Raw genomic sequence first — 15,104 nt, forward strand, 5'->3', positions numbered from 1 at the left:
TTTTTTTAAATCAATATTTCTGGTCTGTTCCAATCTGTCCTTCACTATTGACAATGACTATATATTACATTTTCCTAAATTCACCCTTGGAAAAAATATTTAAATAGATTTTAATTTCATCAAATCTTATTTTTTGGGTATTATTTATATGTTTATGAATTATATTCTTTACACCAGAAATGTTATTTATAAACAAGCGTATGAGTTTAGTAATGACAAGCAAGGACGTATAACTAATATACGTCCTTGTGACAAGTAAGACAGAGTTGTATATTATTCATCTGATAGTTCAAAATGGAAAGTTATAAGTTATAAGTTATCAGCCGTGTACACTGATCAATACCTGCAGAAGTGAAACGATGCATGAACTTGCAAGCCCGACAGGAAATCGCTTGAATACCTGGACGTGTCACCTCACACCCCTCACAATACCTTTGGAAGTAATACCTTTAGCCATGCTGGTGATCAGATGAGGGAAGATCAAAATATATTTGTTTATTACTTTAAAGAATTATGAACAAATTAGATTTTCGAAAACAATTTTCACGGAACACTTATTTATGATTTCAACTTTGACTTTTCACCTAATTCCAATATCAACAGTTTAAAAACAACAGACCATGGTAATTTAAAAAAAGTAAGAATATTTTTCGTATCAAGTTAGTTAGTCGGATAAAACAACCGTACGATTGACAAGATATCGACACGCAATTACGACTACATCGGTTACTGTAGTTTTGTTTCTTTGTGGTTTATAGACATATCGTTTTTATTAATCGGGAAAGAAGACAAAATGGCGGATCGCAGAGAATTGATACTCTAAATTTTAAATCGATGGTGATCGCTTATCTAGCGGAATAAAACTTTAATATCTATGAATTTGAGCATTTTTATACAGAATGAACATAATATCAATTTTTGATTTTTTTGCGAAGTTTCCCTTTAAGGAAGTAGAACTAATCACCCTGAGCGCATCTCATCGAAGGGGGGCATAAGTCAGATATTTATTTCTATTATTAAAAAAAAATTCTACTTAATATACATGTACATATGCATCTTCCAAGTTTTAAAACTGTTTTTTGGATTGTGTTGTAAGGTCTACTATCAAACCCCATTCACAGAATGAATACACATCCTTATGGTGTTAGCGATATCTTACATTAATGTAGCACATGACGACACCCATTAGACAAAACAATGGTCACATGGGCTCTAATTATGTGCATTTTCTGTTGATTTTTTAAGTTTGAAGTGCAACTTGACTATTAAGAAATATTGAATTAATGGGATGCAATTATCTTAAGTGGTAGATTTCTATTTATAAAGGTACAGGAATATTAGCTCTCAAATTTTTCAGACAAAAATTTACAATATTGCAGTCCACAAGAAATTGTGATATGATCAATGATCCATGGAGTTAATTTTCTCTAAAAGAGTCCAACCAATAAAAAATCTTGTGTATAATGCACATAAATATTGATTCTCTATAAGGGAACAATTCATCATTATGAAATTGTCTACATCTTACTAAAAACTTCAACTAACATATTTGCTTAACCTGGTGACCACAGAAAAACCTCTACTACAGTATAACTCTTGAAAACAAAACAAAAATCTCATCATAATCAAATGCAAGTTTTGTGTTTAAATTGAAACAACTTTGTAAAGTGGAGATGAAGCTTAAATTAAATCTTTTTTTTTTTCTTAAGAAAATTTAGAGGCACAACTGACTTACCTAGGGTCCTTTAGATAAATGTGTGTTTTCGGGGGGTTGTGTGGGTGAAGGGGGCATTTATTTTTTATAAAAAATATCGTCTTTAAATACATATGCTTCTTTAATTTTAGTTGTTTTTTGATAAAGTGTTGTAAGGTCTACTATCAAACCCCATTCACAGAATGAATACACATCCTTATGGTGTTAGCGATATCTTACATTAATGTAGCACATGACGACACCCATCTGACAAATCAATGGTCATATGGGCTCTAATTATGTGCATTGTCAACAATCAAAATAATCTAAGTAATCAGTGGCAGCCATAGTTATTACCCGCATTATTTTTTTATACCAAATGTGTTGGGTTTCATGATATATTATATGTACAATCTATCTGACCTTAACACACTGTATTATGTTCATCTTGAACTTGCTATGGAATCTAATGATTTAAAGAGGTTTTTAGTTGTTTTAAATATATATACTTACTTCCATTTCCTTCTCTGCTAATAAATCCATGACCATTTCTTTTGCTCTCTACAAATGAAAAAGAGAACACTTAAGCATTGACAAATTAATAATATAATGCTTTGCTGAGCGCAGCCTGAAGCAACCGCAGAGGTAGTACCCTGAACAGTTGGTGCAAATTTGGACACATAAATATATACAACTGCAAAAATTTTGAAAGGATTAGAATCATACTAGGTACTTGTCATCTAAATCCCATCGCAATTATCAATTTCAACATTTCCTAGACATTTTCTGATCATAAATGTTTGTTTGTTCACTTTACATAAATTTACACCAATAATCTTTATATTTTCATCACTTTGAGCTAACTAGATATCATTGAGATGGGAGCAATCTCTGTGGGCCCCGCTGTGAATAATGTGCATTAAAAAATTGTATCTTTACCATAGGACATGGGTTTTTCAACTGAAATCAAAGTTTTTGACCTTGACCGTTGACCTAGGAAGTTGTAAATAAATTATGACACACCCTTTGGTGTTGGTTTATAAACATGTCAAGTATAAACTTTGAAATCATAACGGTTCTCAAGATATAGAGCGGACACGATCTTCACCACAGGACACAGGGTTGTCAACTGAAACCAAGTTTTTGACCTTGAACTTTGCCCTAGGCAGTCGTTCATAAATTATGACACACCCTCTGGTGTTGGTTCATATACATGTCAAGTATAAACTTTGAAATCATAACAGTTCTCAAGATATAAAGCGGACACGCTCTTCACCACAGGACATGGGGTTGTCAACTGAAACCAAAGTTTTTGACCTTGAACTTTGCCCTAGGCAATCGTTTATAAATTATGACACACCCTCTGGTGTTGGTTCATATACATGTCAAGTATAAACTTTGAAATCATAACGGTTCTCAAGATATAGAGCGGACACGATCTTCACCACAGGACACAGGGTTGTCAACTGAAAGTTTTTTTACCTTGACCTTTGACCTAGGAAGTTGTACATACATCATGACACGCCCTCTGGTGGTGGTTAATAAACATGTAAAGTATAAAGTATGAAATCATAATGGTTCTCTAGATATGGAGCGGACACAAAGTGTTACGGACGGACGGACAGACTGATCACTATAGGGCGACACGCCTTTGGCGGGGCCCTAATTATTAACACCCTTTAAATGATAAGTTTCTTGTTTTTAAAATTCCAATAGGGAACATACTTTATATAACTGTATCAATAAACCAACAAAGCCAATGGCCGAAACGTCTCAAAAAAATTGATTTATTGATTAAAGTTTCTGCAATAAAGCATGAAATAAAGAACTGATTTGATATATATTAAATGTGACAAAGTTTTATAACTAAATGTACATTGATATTGTTTGCCTTAAAGTCATAAGAAACGAGTGACTGGTGAAAAATAATGTTCATCCAATTCTTGAACCAATGCATGTATATATCATAAACATAGTCCTCTGTGCACGATTTTATCATTTTTTACTCAAATATATCGTAAAATCGTCAATTTTTTTTTCCATCTGTCTGTTATGATTTAACAAATATGGCTACTCATTAAATGCCGTGTTTTGAAGCCGAAGTTTACCGATTGTCACCTTATAGTAAATAATCAACAAAAAGCATGGGTATGTAGCACGTGTTTAACATGTACAATCAGGTTATCGTTTATTTTATTGACAGATTCATGCATATTGCTATCACCGGGTTTTTACGAGGAGGGTCACGCTTAGGTCACTATGCATACGGAAAATATGTCGGCGAATTGCCTCCTGGCAGCAAGCAATTAAAAATAATAAGAAAACTTCTTCTAAATGAAAACAAATTAAAGAATTTTCCTCAAAAAAAAGTATATGTACGTAAGTTGTATAATGAAAACTATCCATTTAATTTTAAAAAAACATATGCATATTTTTTTTTTAATTTGAGGTTTCATACGACTTTAAATTACCAGAGAATAAAGGCTTTTTCCCCTGGAGAAGAATCCCAATTTGAAACAAGAGTGCACACGCTGAAATGTCTCGCCTTCTATACTAATCATTGATATTATGTTGATAGTCCTAAGTATAAAGCTAAGCTTTATAACAACTGTACCATAAACTTAACATTAACCAAGATAACTAAACAAAGACCAATGAACCTTGAAAATGAGGTCAAGGTCAGATGAATCAAGCCAGGCAGACATGCACAGCTAACAATGCTTCTATACAACATATATAGTTGACCTATTACTTATCGTGTAAGAAAAATAGACCAAAACACAAAAACTTAACACTGTGCAATGAACCGTGAAAATGAGGTCAAATAAAACCTGCGCGACTGACATAAAGATCATACAATATTTCCATACACCAAATATAGTTGACCTATGGCATATAGTATTAGATAAAAAGACCAAAACTCAAAAACTTAACTTTGACCACTGAACCATGAAAATGAGGTCAAGGTCACATGACATCTGCCCGCTAGACATGTACACCTTACAATCATTCCATACAACAAATATAGTAGACCTATTGCATATAGTATGAGAACAACAGACCAAAACACAAAAAATTAACTATAACCACTGAACCATGAAAATGAGGTCAAGGTCAGATGACACCTGCCAGTTGGACATGTACACCTTACAGTCCTTCCATACACCGAATATATTAGCCCTATTGCTTATAGTATCTGAGATATGGACTTGACCACCAAAACTGAACCTTGTTCACTGATCCATGAAATGAAATTTGAAATGAGGACCTTGCAAGGTACGCACATATCAAATATAGTTATCCTATTACTTATAATAAGAGAGAATTCAACATTACAAAAAATTTGAACTTTTTTTTCAAGTGGTCACTGAACCATGAAAATGAGGTCAAGGACATTGGACATGTGACTGACGGAAACTTCATAACATGAGGCATCTATATACAAAGTATGAAGCATCCAGGTCTTCCACCTTCTAAAATATAAAGTTTTTAAGAAGTTAGCTAACACCGCCGCCGGATCACTATCCCTATGTCGAGCTTTCTGCAACAAAAGTTGCGGGCTCGACAAAAAAAATGGCTTAAAATTATTCCCCAAAATTCCAACTATTTTCACAGACAGTGCAGTCTCAGTAGTAATTGTGCATGAATACAAACTGGAAAACACTCATTTAAACATTTTTCATGCCTAAAATGACTATATGTGCAGATTTGAGGGTCTATTTATGTATCATCACTGACAATTAGGTGTCTTATTTCAAATAAGGGTTTACCTCTTTAAAAGGGGGTCAGCAAATTGGAGTTCCAGTCAAATTCATGGTCATTATAAATTTCCCAATTTGATGAAAATGACACATATTTTCCCAATAAAAAAGGGTAGAGTTAATTTTGAAAAAAAGCTATCAATATCACTGAATGTATGTCCAAGTTTGCTATTATAATATATTTGGAAGCTACAGACAATCCACACACAATAATAATCTGTGTCATTCCATCACTTCTATAGAATTTACCGTAGTAACATCCTTTTTAATTAGATTTTAGTTGAGAGAGGGGCATCTTACCTGACAGTTCTGATTATCTCCTGTTATTCTCAAAGGTTTTTCATTGGCTGTTTGAATATTGCTGTCTTGTATCATAACCATTTTAACACCTGCCCTTTCCTATAATTAATAAACATCATTATACAAAGAGTAAAGAATTTAAAGCTTATAGACAAGTTTGCTATCTTACATATAAATAAAGCAAGTTGAACAAGTTTTAAATAACTTGATCAAAATCAACCATGACTGTTAATATTGGGGGAAAATTGCATTCCTATGAAAATAAACAAGAATATCTCAAGAAAATCCTCAACATTGTACTGTGAAATAGAATTAAATGCAGTTCTATTTAATAAAGCAATGTCTGAATCTTATTTCAACCTGTAAGACTTTAATGGTCTCTCCTCCTTTTCCAATAATGAGTCCGACCTTGTTACCAGGAATCAACATTTCTACAACAGTCTGCATGTCCCCATACATTCCACCATTGCCACCACCGACTGGTCCTCCTCCCATTCCCATCTCCATACCATTTCCACTCTGTCCTCTGGCAATGATATCCTGCATCTGCTGTTTACAAGCACTGTTAAGGAAAATTTATTCATTCTTTTACTTTAACTGTACATGATTTTGTCAAAGATTCAAGTCCTCAAAATATCTGTATATATATATATATATATATATATATTCAATAGGAAAATTTTCTATACTACTGTATAGTGTAATGTTTAATCTTTTCCTGGACGAGCAATTGAACCAAAAACAAGACTCCTGATAAATTTCTTTACCAGACTTCTATATATAAAAGAAAATGGACATTTAATATCACAAAAATTAACTATCACTCTAGTGTGAAATGTATATCATAGTGACCAAAAATTTGCTAAACCTGCTGAGCTATGCAGATAATAAAATTTACTTATCTTATTAGAATGTTTTAGACAAATTGATATCAAAACAAATGCCACAAAAAAATAATAATGAATTCACAGTATGTCAGGTATTAACTTTTTTCAATTCAGCTTCATGTTGGTGATAAAATTACAATAACACTATGTGTACATACCCAATAGAAGCAGCACTCCCTGTTAGTTGGCATGGTCTATCTGGAAGTCCACCACTGTCTAAAATTGAAACCAACAAATTTTAGATTACAAACAATCTCATAAAAGACTAATTACTTAAAGGCAATTCCATATTATTCCCCTGCAACACAGTTAAGGAATCAAATAGTCAGCACTTATTTTCATATATTCAACCAACATACTACATATTAGAAAAAAAAAAGTTTTCACTTATATTGCAATGTCCATTAAACATCATCATTGTTATATCTTTGTTTTTCCTATTTACAATAATTGATTAGATCAATTGATATACAAAATCATTAAATGTCAGCACTTTTCACCTGGATAATAAATTTTATCAGTTGACTTGAAGCTTGTTTCTTTTGAGTGCTCATTCTTTTAACATCTTATTCTTGTCAAAATTAATGTAAACCCAGGACAATCAGAGGTTTTACTGAATTGTTCACTTTTTGTCATGATGTTTGACATAGTATCTTGTTTTTCAAGTTAATTTTTGAACACCTCTTACATTACATGTAACATTGATTATATTTCTTTTTTCTTCTTAATTTGATTCAAATTGATGACAAGTGCAAAATAGGAATCAACAAGAATGTGTCCATAGTACACGAATGCCCCACTCGCTCTATCATTTTCTATGTTCAGTGGACCGCGAAATTGGGGTCAAAACTTTAATTTGGAATTAAAATTAGAAAGATCATATCATAGGGAACATGTGTACTAAGTTTCAAGTTGATGTAACTTTAACTTCATCAAAAACTACCTTGACCAAAAACTTTAACCTGAACTTCGCACTATCATTTTCTATGTTCAGTGGACCATGAAATTGGGGTCAAAACTATAATTTGGCATTAAAATTAGAAAGATCATATTATGGGGAACAAGTGTACTAAGTTTCAAGTTGATTGGACTTCAACTTCTTCAAAAACTACCCTGACCAAAAACTTTAACCTGAAGCGGACGAACCCACGGAGGCACAGACCAGAAAACATAATGCCCCTCTACTATAGTAGGTGGGGTATAAAAATGACCATGAAGCAAATTTCAAATAAGCAGTAGGGGAGTGATAGAAGAAAACCGCAAATCTGTATTTACTTTCTATAAAAACACGAAATAATAATAAATGCCAAGATTGAGTCCTTTTAAATTGGTAGATGTTTGTCAGTGAATAAAACAAACATAGAAACTCACCAGGAGCAATCTGTATTTTACACCCAGTCTCTGCCTGTAGTCTTGTTATCTGCTCTCCTCCTTTTCCTATTACTATAAGAAACAAAGAGTGCACACACTGAAATACCTCGCCAGCTAGCTGATAATCATTGAATCTGATGTTGAAAGATTAAAAGTCAAATTTTAAGAAGCTATGAAAAAGTTGTCTAGGAAATTGACCAAAATGTCATATAAAAGTAATACAGTTAAAAAAATATATTAGTTTTTAACTAACAGAAAATAGAACAGCAACGAATCTGAAAACATGTCTAGTTGAAACTTGGTTCTAAATATGAAGAAGCTATGAATAATAGTTGCTGACTAAATGACGATCATTTCATATTTTAGTTATAGGGAAAGAAAAATCTTTCTCCAAACAAAAACAATGAAACAAACTTCTTGAACTGCAAAATCTAAGAACTTACTCAACCCAACCATCTTATCTGGGACTCTAAATTCTTCTGTGACCACCATTCCCAATCCTGCATGTGGGCCGGGCTTCTGCAGAGCTGGATTGACTGCTGGGGGCGATGTGGGTCCTCCTTTTCCTAGCTGTTGGTTAATTCTTTGAGCTGCTTCTTTAGCAGCTTGAGCTGCTGAACTTCTACTAAAAAATTCAAATTGATATCTATTAAAAAGTTCTATTTACAAACATTGACAATTTTAATAATCAAATGAAAAAACAAGAAAAAACTCATCTTTTTTAGGTGTGTAAAGATAATTCTCTAAAATTCAATACAAAACAAGAATGTGTCCCGCAGTACACGGAAAACCCATCCACACTATCATTTTCTATTTTCAGTGGACCGTGAAAATGGGGGAAAATCTCTAATTTGGCATTAAAATTAGAAAGATCATATCATAGGGAACATGTGTACAAAGTTTCAAGTTGATTGGACTTCCAATTTCAACAGAAACTACCTCAACCAAAAACTTTAACCTGAGGCGGGACAGACGGACAAACCGACCCACAGACCAGAAAACATAATACCCATAAATGGAGCATAAAAATTTAAAACCAAAGAAAAGAACCAAAAACTTGCATTAAGAGAAGTAAATCGTCTAGAAAATACTTAAAATCACATCTTTCACCTATTTGCTCTGTAAATACTAAGCAAAAGTATGGTACATTAGGCCAGGATTTTTTAATTTATTGGTTTACGGATCCGCCGACCCGATTTTGCTGATTTCCAGAATAAAAATAAAATTCACTTTTCACGCTTTTTTTTTCCCGCCGACCTTAACAAATGCATTATCCCTGAAAAATAATTAAAATTTTTTTTTTCCTGAAATGAAATGCATTAATCACTAACAAAATTGACAACACTTTCTGGTATGAAAAAAACCCTTCCAGTTTACGTTTCTAAATATAGACAAATCAATTATAACTGACCTTGAAATGTCGTTTGCGCAAATAATTTTGCGGAACGAAACTTGTGTTTAAAACCAATTACACAATAAGTTCGTTTACCTTATTTGTTATCAGTCCGTAAGATGCATCATCTCATAGAAATAGACTTGTCCAAATGTGGACAGGGTGAAGGCATCAAATTAAAGAACTGAATATTAACAAATCATTAGGAATTTTCTTGTTTTTATAGGTAATAAAAAAAATGTCGTTCATTTGGATAAAAAAACGGGAATGCAAGACAACAGATTAACCCGATATCGTTTTTCCAGTGGACGATTCTATTAGGTTTTTGACACGTGTGTTGAAACTTATTTTCGTACGACGTTTATGCATTTTTTCTTTATCAGTTTTCGTGCTTGAAGATCATTATTTACAAAGTTTTCTGGAATTGATTAAGAGCTACGCGAATCTATTTTTCTTGTTTCTGAAATGATGATTTAATTTCGTCTTTGTCCGTGCATCCCCCTTTTTTTTTTACTGTAAATTACTAGACAATGTCATGCGTAGTTTATAACAGCTGAGCAATAATATTTCATCGAACTAAAATTTTAGAAATGATGATAAAATAGCATAACAAACATATTGCTAGAAAGGTGAAATATATATTGATTTTCCATATTTTTTTGTCTTCAAAGATGATTTTTTTTCTTTTTTTTTTCCCGACCGACCGACCCGACTTTTTCATGGGGAAAATCCGTAAACCAACAAATTAAAAAACCGTGGCCTTACAAAGAAAAGATCATGTCTTATTCCATTTACTGTATCTTTTATGTTGGAACATTAAAAGTAGAATGGTTATTTTCATTCATCAGAAGAATGCATCTTTAATCAAAAATTTAATCAATATAATACTACAGAAAGTAAACTGAATCAAATGATTTCAGAAGTGGAAACCTGCAATAATTTACTTAGTAATATATATTACTTATGACATACCTTTGTTGATCTTGGTTTGACTTAATCTGTGATCCTAATGCTGTGGATAGAAAAAAAGGTCACTTTAAACCACAACTATATCATTGTTACCAGAGAATTTTGACTTCTTTAAAACCCCAATACATGCAAGAAGGACTAGTTACAACTGTTAATGAAAATGATTTTTTTCTCATTGAGATCTTTAACTTTCTTTCTCAACAATATCTAATAAAGGAAGTTACTTGTAATTAATCAAAATTAATGAAAACAGATGTTTATTTACATGTGTAGCTGTTAATGTCTTTGTACTCTCATAGTCTGAAGAAAAAAAATAGTTTTTTAAGTGTTTCTTTATGTTTTTAGGTACTCTAATGAATATTTTCCACTTTAAATACCACTGTGCACATAGGACTGGTCTAATAAAAAATGTTGGACACTTGTTTCCAGGAGTAGAGAAATTTGATTTTAAACAAAAACAACTGTAAACACACAATGACATCTTGCAGCGACACAAGTCCAAATATGTTTACAAGAAATATTATACGTTTTCAAATCAGAATAACAAGTTCATAATCCAATTTTACAAAATCTCAAAATAAAATAGTTCAGACACAACTTGGACTTGTGTTATATCTACAAGTAAAGCTAGCATTAATCTATATGAAACACAAAGTTAGTTAGGTAAATCTACAAGGTACTGCATTTTCTATGTAATCATGAAGACTGCTTTCCCATTTAAACATATAGAGATGTCATGCATACAAGTGAAAGTTTAGCACATAGTAGGAATTATTGTCCAATGTCAAAAAAAAAATGCTATGCAGAGTGAACAAGCTTATGTTTACACAATTTTCTTCTGTTTATTAGACTGACAATTTGTGTATCTAATACTATGAACACTCAGTTGCCATTTCACGAGGAACTGGTAAACAAAATTCAACAGGCATCTTGTATTAATGTATCACCATTCTTTCCTCACTTTTGAGCAGTATAATGGCAAAGAGAGAAAAAATGTGACCAAGTTCAGATGACAATGCCCCTTATTCCAAGTTGAGTTGCACTCTTCAGCAGGCTTAATAAATTCCTTCTATAACCCAATTCATCCCCCATAGATTTTGGAGTCAGTAGTTATGGTTAAAATCAAACCAAATAATATATTATATTTCAATAAAAAATGTTTGGGAAGATAACTATTTAACATTCCTATTTTGCATTTTATGCAAGTGCTCAATCCATCTTTATTACTTGGCAACATCATCAATCATTTTATTAATAGTACCAAAATTTATTTATTTTGCTTTGTGGATTTTAAAGAGCTTTTTAACACAAAACATGCAAAAGTAAACAAAGATGAAACAAAAGTAATGATATCAATCAATAGATAAAATAAGCATTATCCATCCTTAGCTATTAGAGAGAAAATTGTGCTATCATGGATTCAAAATTCAACTACTGTAAAACATTATCAATTGTAGAACAACCTAAAACATCAATACAGATCAAGAGCTATATATGTAGCTATGAATAATTGAAGATGAGGCATTGTTTAAGGACACAAAAAAAAAAAAAACATTTAATATTTAATTCATCAAGAATTAATATTGATCAAAACATACATTTAATTATAACCAATCTGCTTAAAATCCTGATCCCACATCCATGCTTTTGTTTGTAAGTATCTGATCCAAAATAACAATTCCTCCCTTGAATATTTGAAGACATGTTTATCCAGAGTTTGCGAAAAGTGATGGTCCTACAGATTTTACCACCAAAATTTGACAAAGGACTGACACAATTTTAGTATTTTGCAATAGATATGATAGTGAGGATCAGCAGATTGTCTTCAAGGACCACCAGGGGAAAAAAAAGAATTTGCGAACTCTGTGTGTATCATTCAAGATACCGAAGTATGACAGACTACAAGTGAGGCATGGAGACAAGGATATGTATACTAAACTTTTAAGATTGAACCAGATGCTCCACAGGGCGCAGTTTTATTCGACCGCAGAAGTCGAACCCTGAACAGTTGGGGCAAGTATGGACACAACAGTTAAGCTTGATACAGCTCTGAATTTGGATAGTGATTAAATAGTTGACACAACATAGGGTTTCGGACACAGAATGAATGTGGTCTAAAAACTTTTAAAATTTTAAATTGAACATTTACCTATAATGGTCCAATATTCAAAATCTAAATACATGGTTAGATTCAGCATATCATAGAACCCCAAGAATTCAATTTTTGATGAAATCAAATAATATTCAATTTTAGACCCTTTAGACCTCAATGTGGACCAATTTGATAACTGGGCCCAAATATTAAAAATCTAAATACATGGTTAGATTCAGCATATTGAAGAACCCCATATATTCAATTTTTGTTGAAATCAAACAGTTTAATTTTTGACCCTTTGGACCTTAATGTAGACCAATTTGAAAACGGGACAATACTGTGCAATTGAAAATTTCTTGCTATTGCACAATACTGTGCAATTGAAGATTTCTTGCTATAATATTGCAGAATACTGTGCAAATGATTTCTTGCTATTGCACAATACTTAATATAATTATGTTGGACCCCGATTTGGACCACAAAAACTGGGCCCATAATCAAAAATCTAAGTACATGTTTAGATTCAGCATATCAAAGAACCCAAAGAATTCAATTTTTGTTAAAACCAAGCCAAGTTTAATTTTGGACCCTTTGGACCTTAATGTAGACCAAATTGAAAACAGGACCAACAAGAATGTGTCCACAGTACACGGATGCCCCACTCACACTATCATTTTCTATGTTTAAAGGACTGTGAAATTGGAATAAATTCTCTAATTTGGCATTAAAATTAGAATGATCTTATCAAAGGGAACATGTATACTAAGTTTCAAGTTGATTGGACTTCTACTTTATCAAAAACTACCTTGACCAAAAACTTTAACCTGAAATTTGCACTATCATTTTCTATGTTCAGTGAACCGTAAAATTGGGGTCAAAACTCTAATTTGGCATTTAAATTAGAAAGATCATATCATAGGGCACATGTATACTAAGTTTCAAGTTGATTGGACTTCAACTTCATCAAAAACTACCTTGACCAAAAACTTTAACCTGAAGCCAAAAACTTTAACCTGAAATTTGCACTATCATTTTCTATGTTCAGTGATCCGTAAAATTGGGGTCAAAACTCTAATTTGGCATTTAAATTAGAAAGATCATATCATAGGGCACATGTATACTAAGTTTCAAGTTGATTGGACTTCAACTTCATCAAAAACTACCTTGACCAAAAACTTTAACCTGAAATTTGCACTATCATTTTCTATGTTCAGTGAACCGTAAAATTGGGGTCAAAACTCTAATTTGGCATTTAAATTAGAAAGATCATATCATAGGGCACATGTATACTAAGTTTCAAGTTGATTGGACTTCAACTTCATCAAAAACTACCTTGACCAAAAACTTTAACCTGAAGCCAAAAACTTTAACCTGAAATTTGCACTATCATTTTCTATGTTCAGTGAACCGTAAAATTGGGGTCAAAACTCTAATTTGGCATTTAAATTAGAAAGATCATATCATAGGGCACATGTATACTAAGTTTCAAGTTGATTGGACTTCAACTTCATCAAAAACTACCTTGACCAAAAACTTTAACCTGAAGCCAAAAACTTTAACCTGAAATTTGCACTATCATTTTCTATCAGTGAACCGTAAAATTGGGGTCAAAACTCTAATTTGGCATTTAAATTAGAAAGATCATATCATAAGGAACATGTGTACTAAGTTTCAAGTTGATTGGACTTCAACTTCATCAAAAACTACCTTGACCAAAAACTTTAACCTGAAGCGGGACAGACGGACGAACGAACAGACGAACGAACGAATGAACGAACGAACAGACGGACGAACGGACGCACAGACCAGAAAACATAATGCCCCTCTACTATCGTAGGTGGGGCATAAAAATTAAGAATCTGAATACATGGTTAGATTTAGCATATCAAAGAACCCCAATAATTCATTTTTTGATGAAATCAAACAAAGTTTAATTTTGGACCCTTTTGGTCCTTAATTAGTTGTGACCAAAACTCCCAAAATCAATCCAAACCTTCCATTTGTGGTCATAAACCTTGTGTTAAAATTTCATAGATTTCTATTAACTTATACTAAAGTGATTGTGCAAAAACCAAGAAAAATTCTTATTTGGGACCTGTTTTTGGCTCCTAATTCCTAAACTGTTGGGACTAAAACTCCCAAAATCAATCCAAACCTTCCTTTTGTGGTCCTAGACCTTATGTTAAAATTTCATAGATTTCAGTTTACTTATACCAATGTTTTTGTGTGAAAACCAAAAAAAAATATGCTTATTTGAGCCCATGTTGGCCCCGAATTCCTAAACTGTTGGGACCAAAACACCCAAAATCAATCCCAACCTTCCTTTTATGGTCATAAAGCTTGTGTTTAAATTTCATAGATTTCCATTTACTTTTACTCAAGTTAGAGTGTCTTCGAACGACGATGACGCCAACGTGATACCAATATACGACCAAAAATTATAGTGAAATTACAAGTATATATATGTAACATACTAGTAGCAAACCAACTCAATGTAAGATACATCTATAAATATCAATATATTTGTCAAATGACCTGATGCTCTTATTATTAAGTAAAATGTAACATTAATAGTTTCTTTAAACAGGGTTCAAATTCTCAGTGCTCTGAAAAACATTTTTCATGTATGTACAAT

At 32.4% G+C, this 15,104-nt stretch overlaps 1 protein-coding gene across 21 annotated transcripts in view; it reads right to left on the reverse strand.

The window, feature by feature from the left end:
• Positions 1–15,104, reverse strand: part of LOC139512691 (far upstream element-binding protein 1-like) — a 32,189-nt gene that overhangs the window by 13,885 nt on the left and 3,200 nt on the right. For 8 of the 21 annotated variants that reach the window (XM_071300536.1, XM_071300533.1, XM_071300535.1 and 5 more), the window contains 7 exons: positions 10,378–10,417; positions 8,456–8,637; positions 8,013–8,084; positions 6,800–6,857; positions 6,115–6,316; positions 5,755–5,853; positions 2,207–2,254 (listed from right to left, as the gene is read on the reverse strand). In XM_071300536.1, coding sequence (XP_071156637.1) covers positions 2,207–2,254; positions 5,755–5,853; positions 6,115–6,316; positions 6,800–6,857; positions 8,013–8,084; positions 8,456–8,637; positions 10,378–10,417 — 701 coding nt within the window. The remainder of the gene's footprint in view (positions 1–2,206; positions 2,255–5,754; positions 5,854–6,114; positions 6,317–6,799; positions 6,858–8,012; positions 8,085–8,455; positions 8,638–10,377; positions 10,418–15,104) is intronic. The other 13 variants (XM_071300540.1, XM_071300531.1, XM_071300529.1 and 10 more) reach the window with 3 other exon arrangements.

This window comes from Mytilus edulis, chromosome 2 (genome assembly GCF_963676685.1).
Source record: "Mytilus edulis chromosome 2, xbMytEdul2.2, whole genome shotgun sequence".
In the NCBI taxonomy this organism is placed as follows: Eukaryota; Metazoa; Mollusca; class Bivalvia; order Mytilida; family Mytilidae; genus Mytilus; species Mytilus edulis.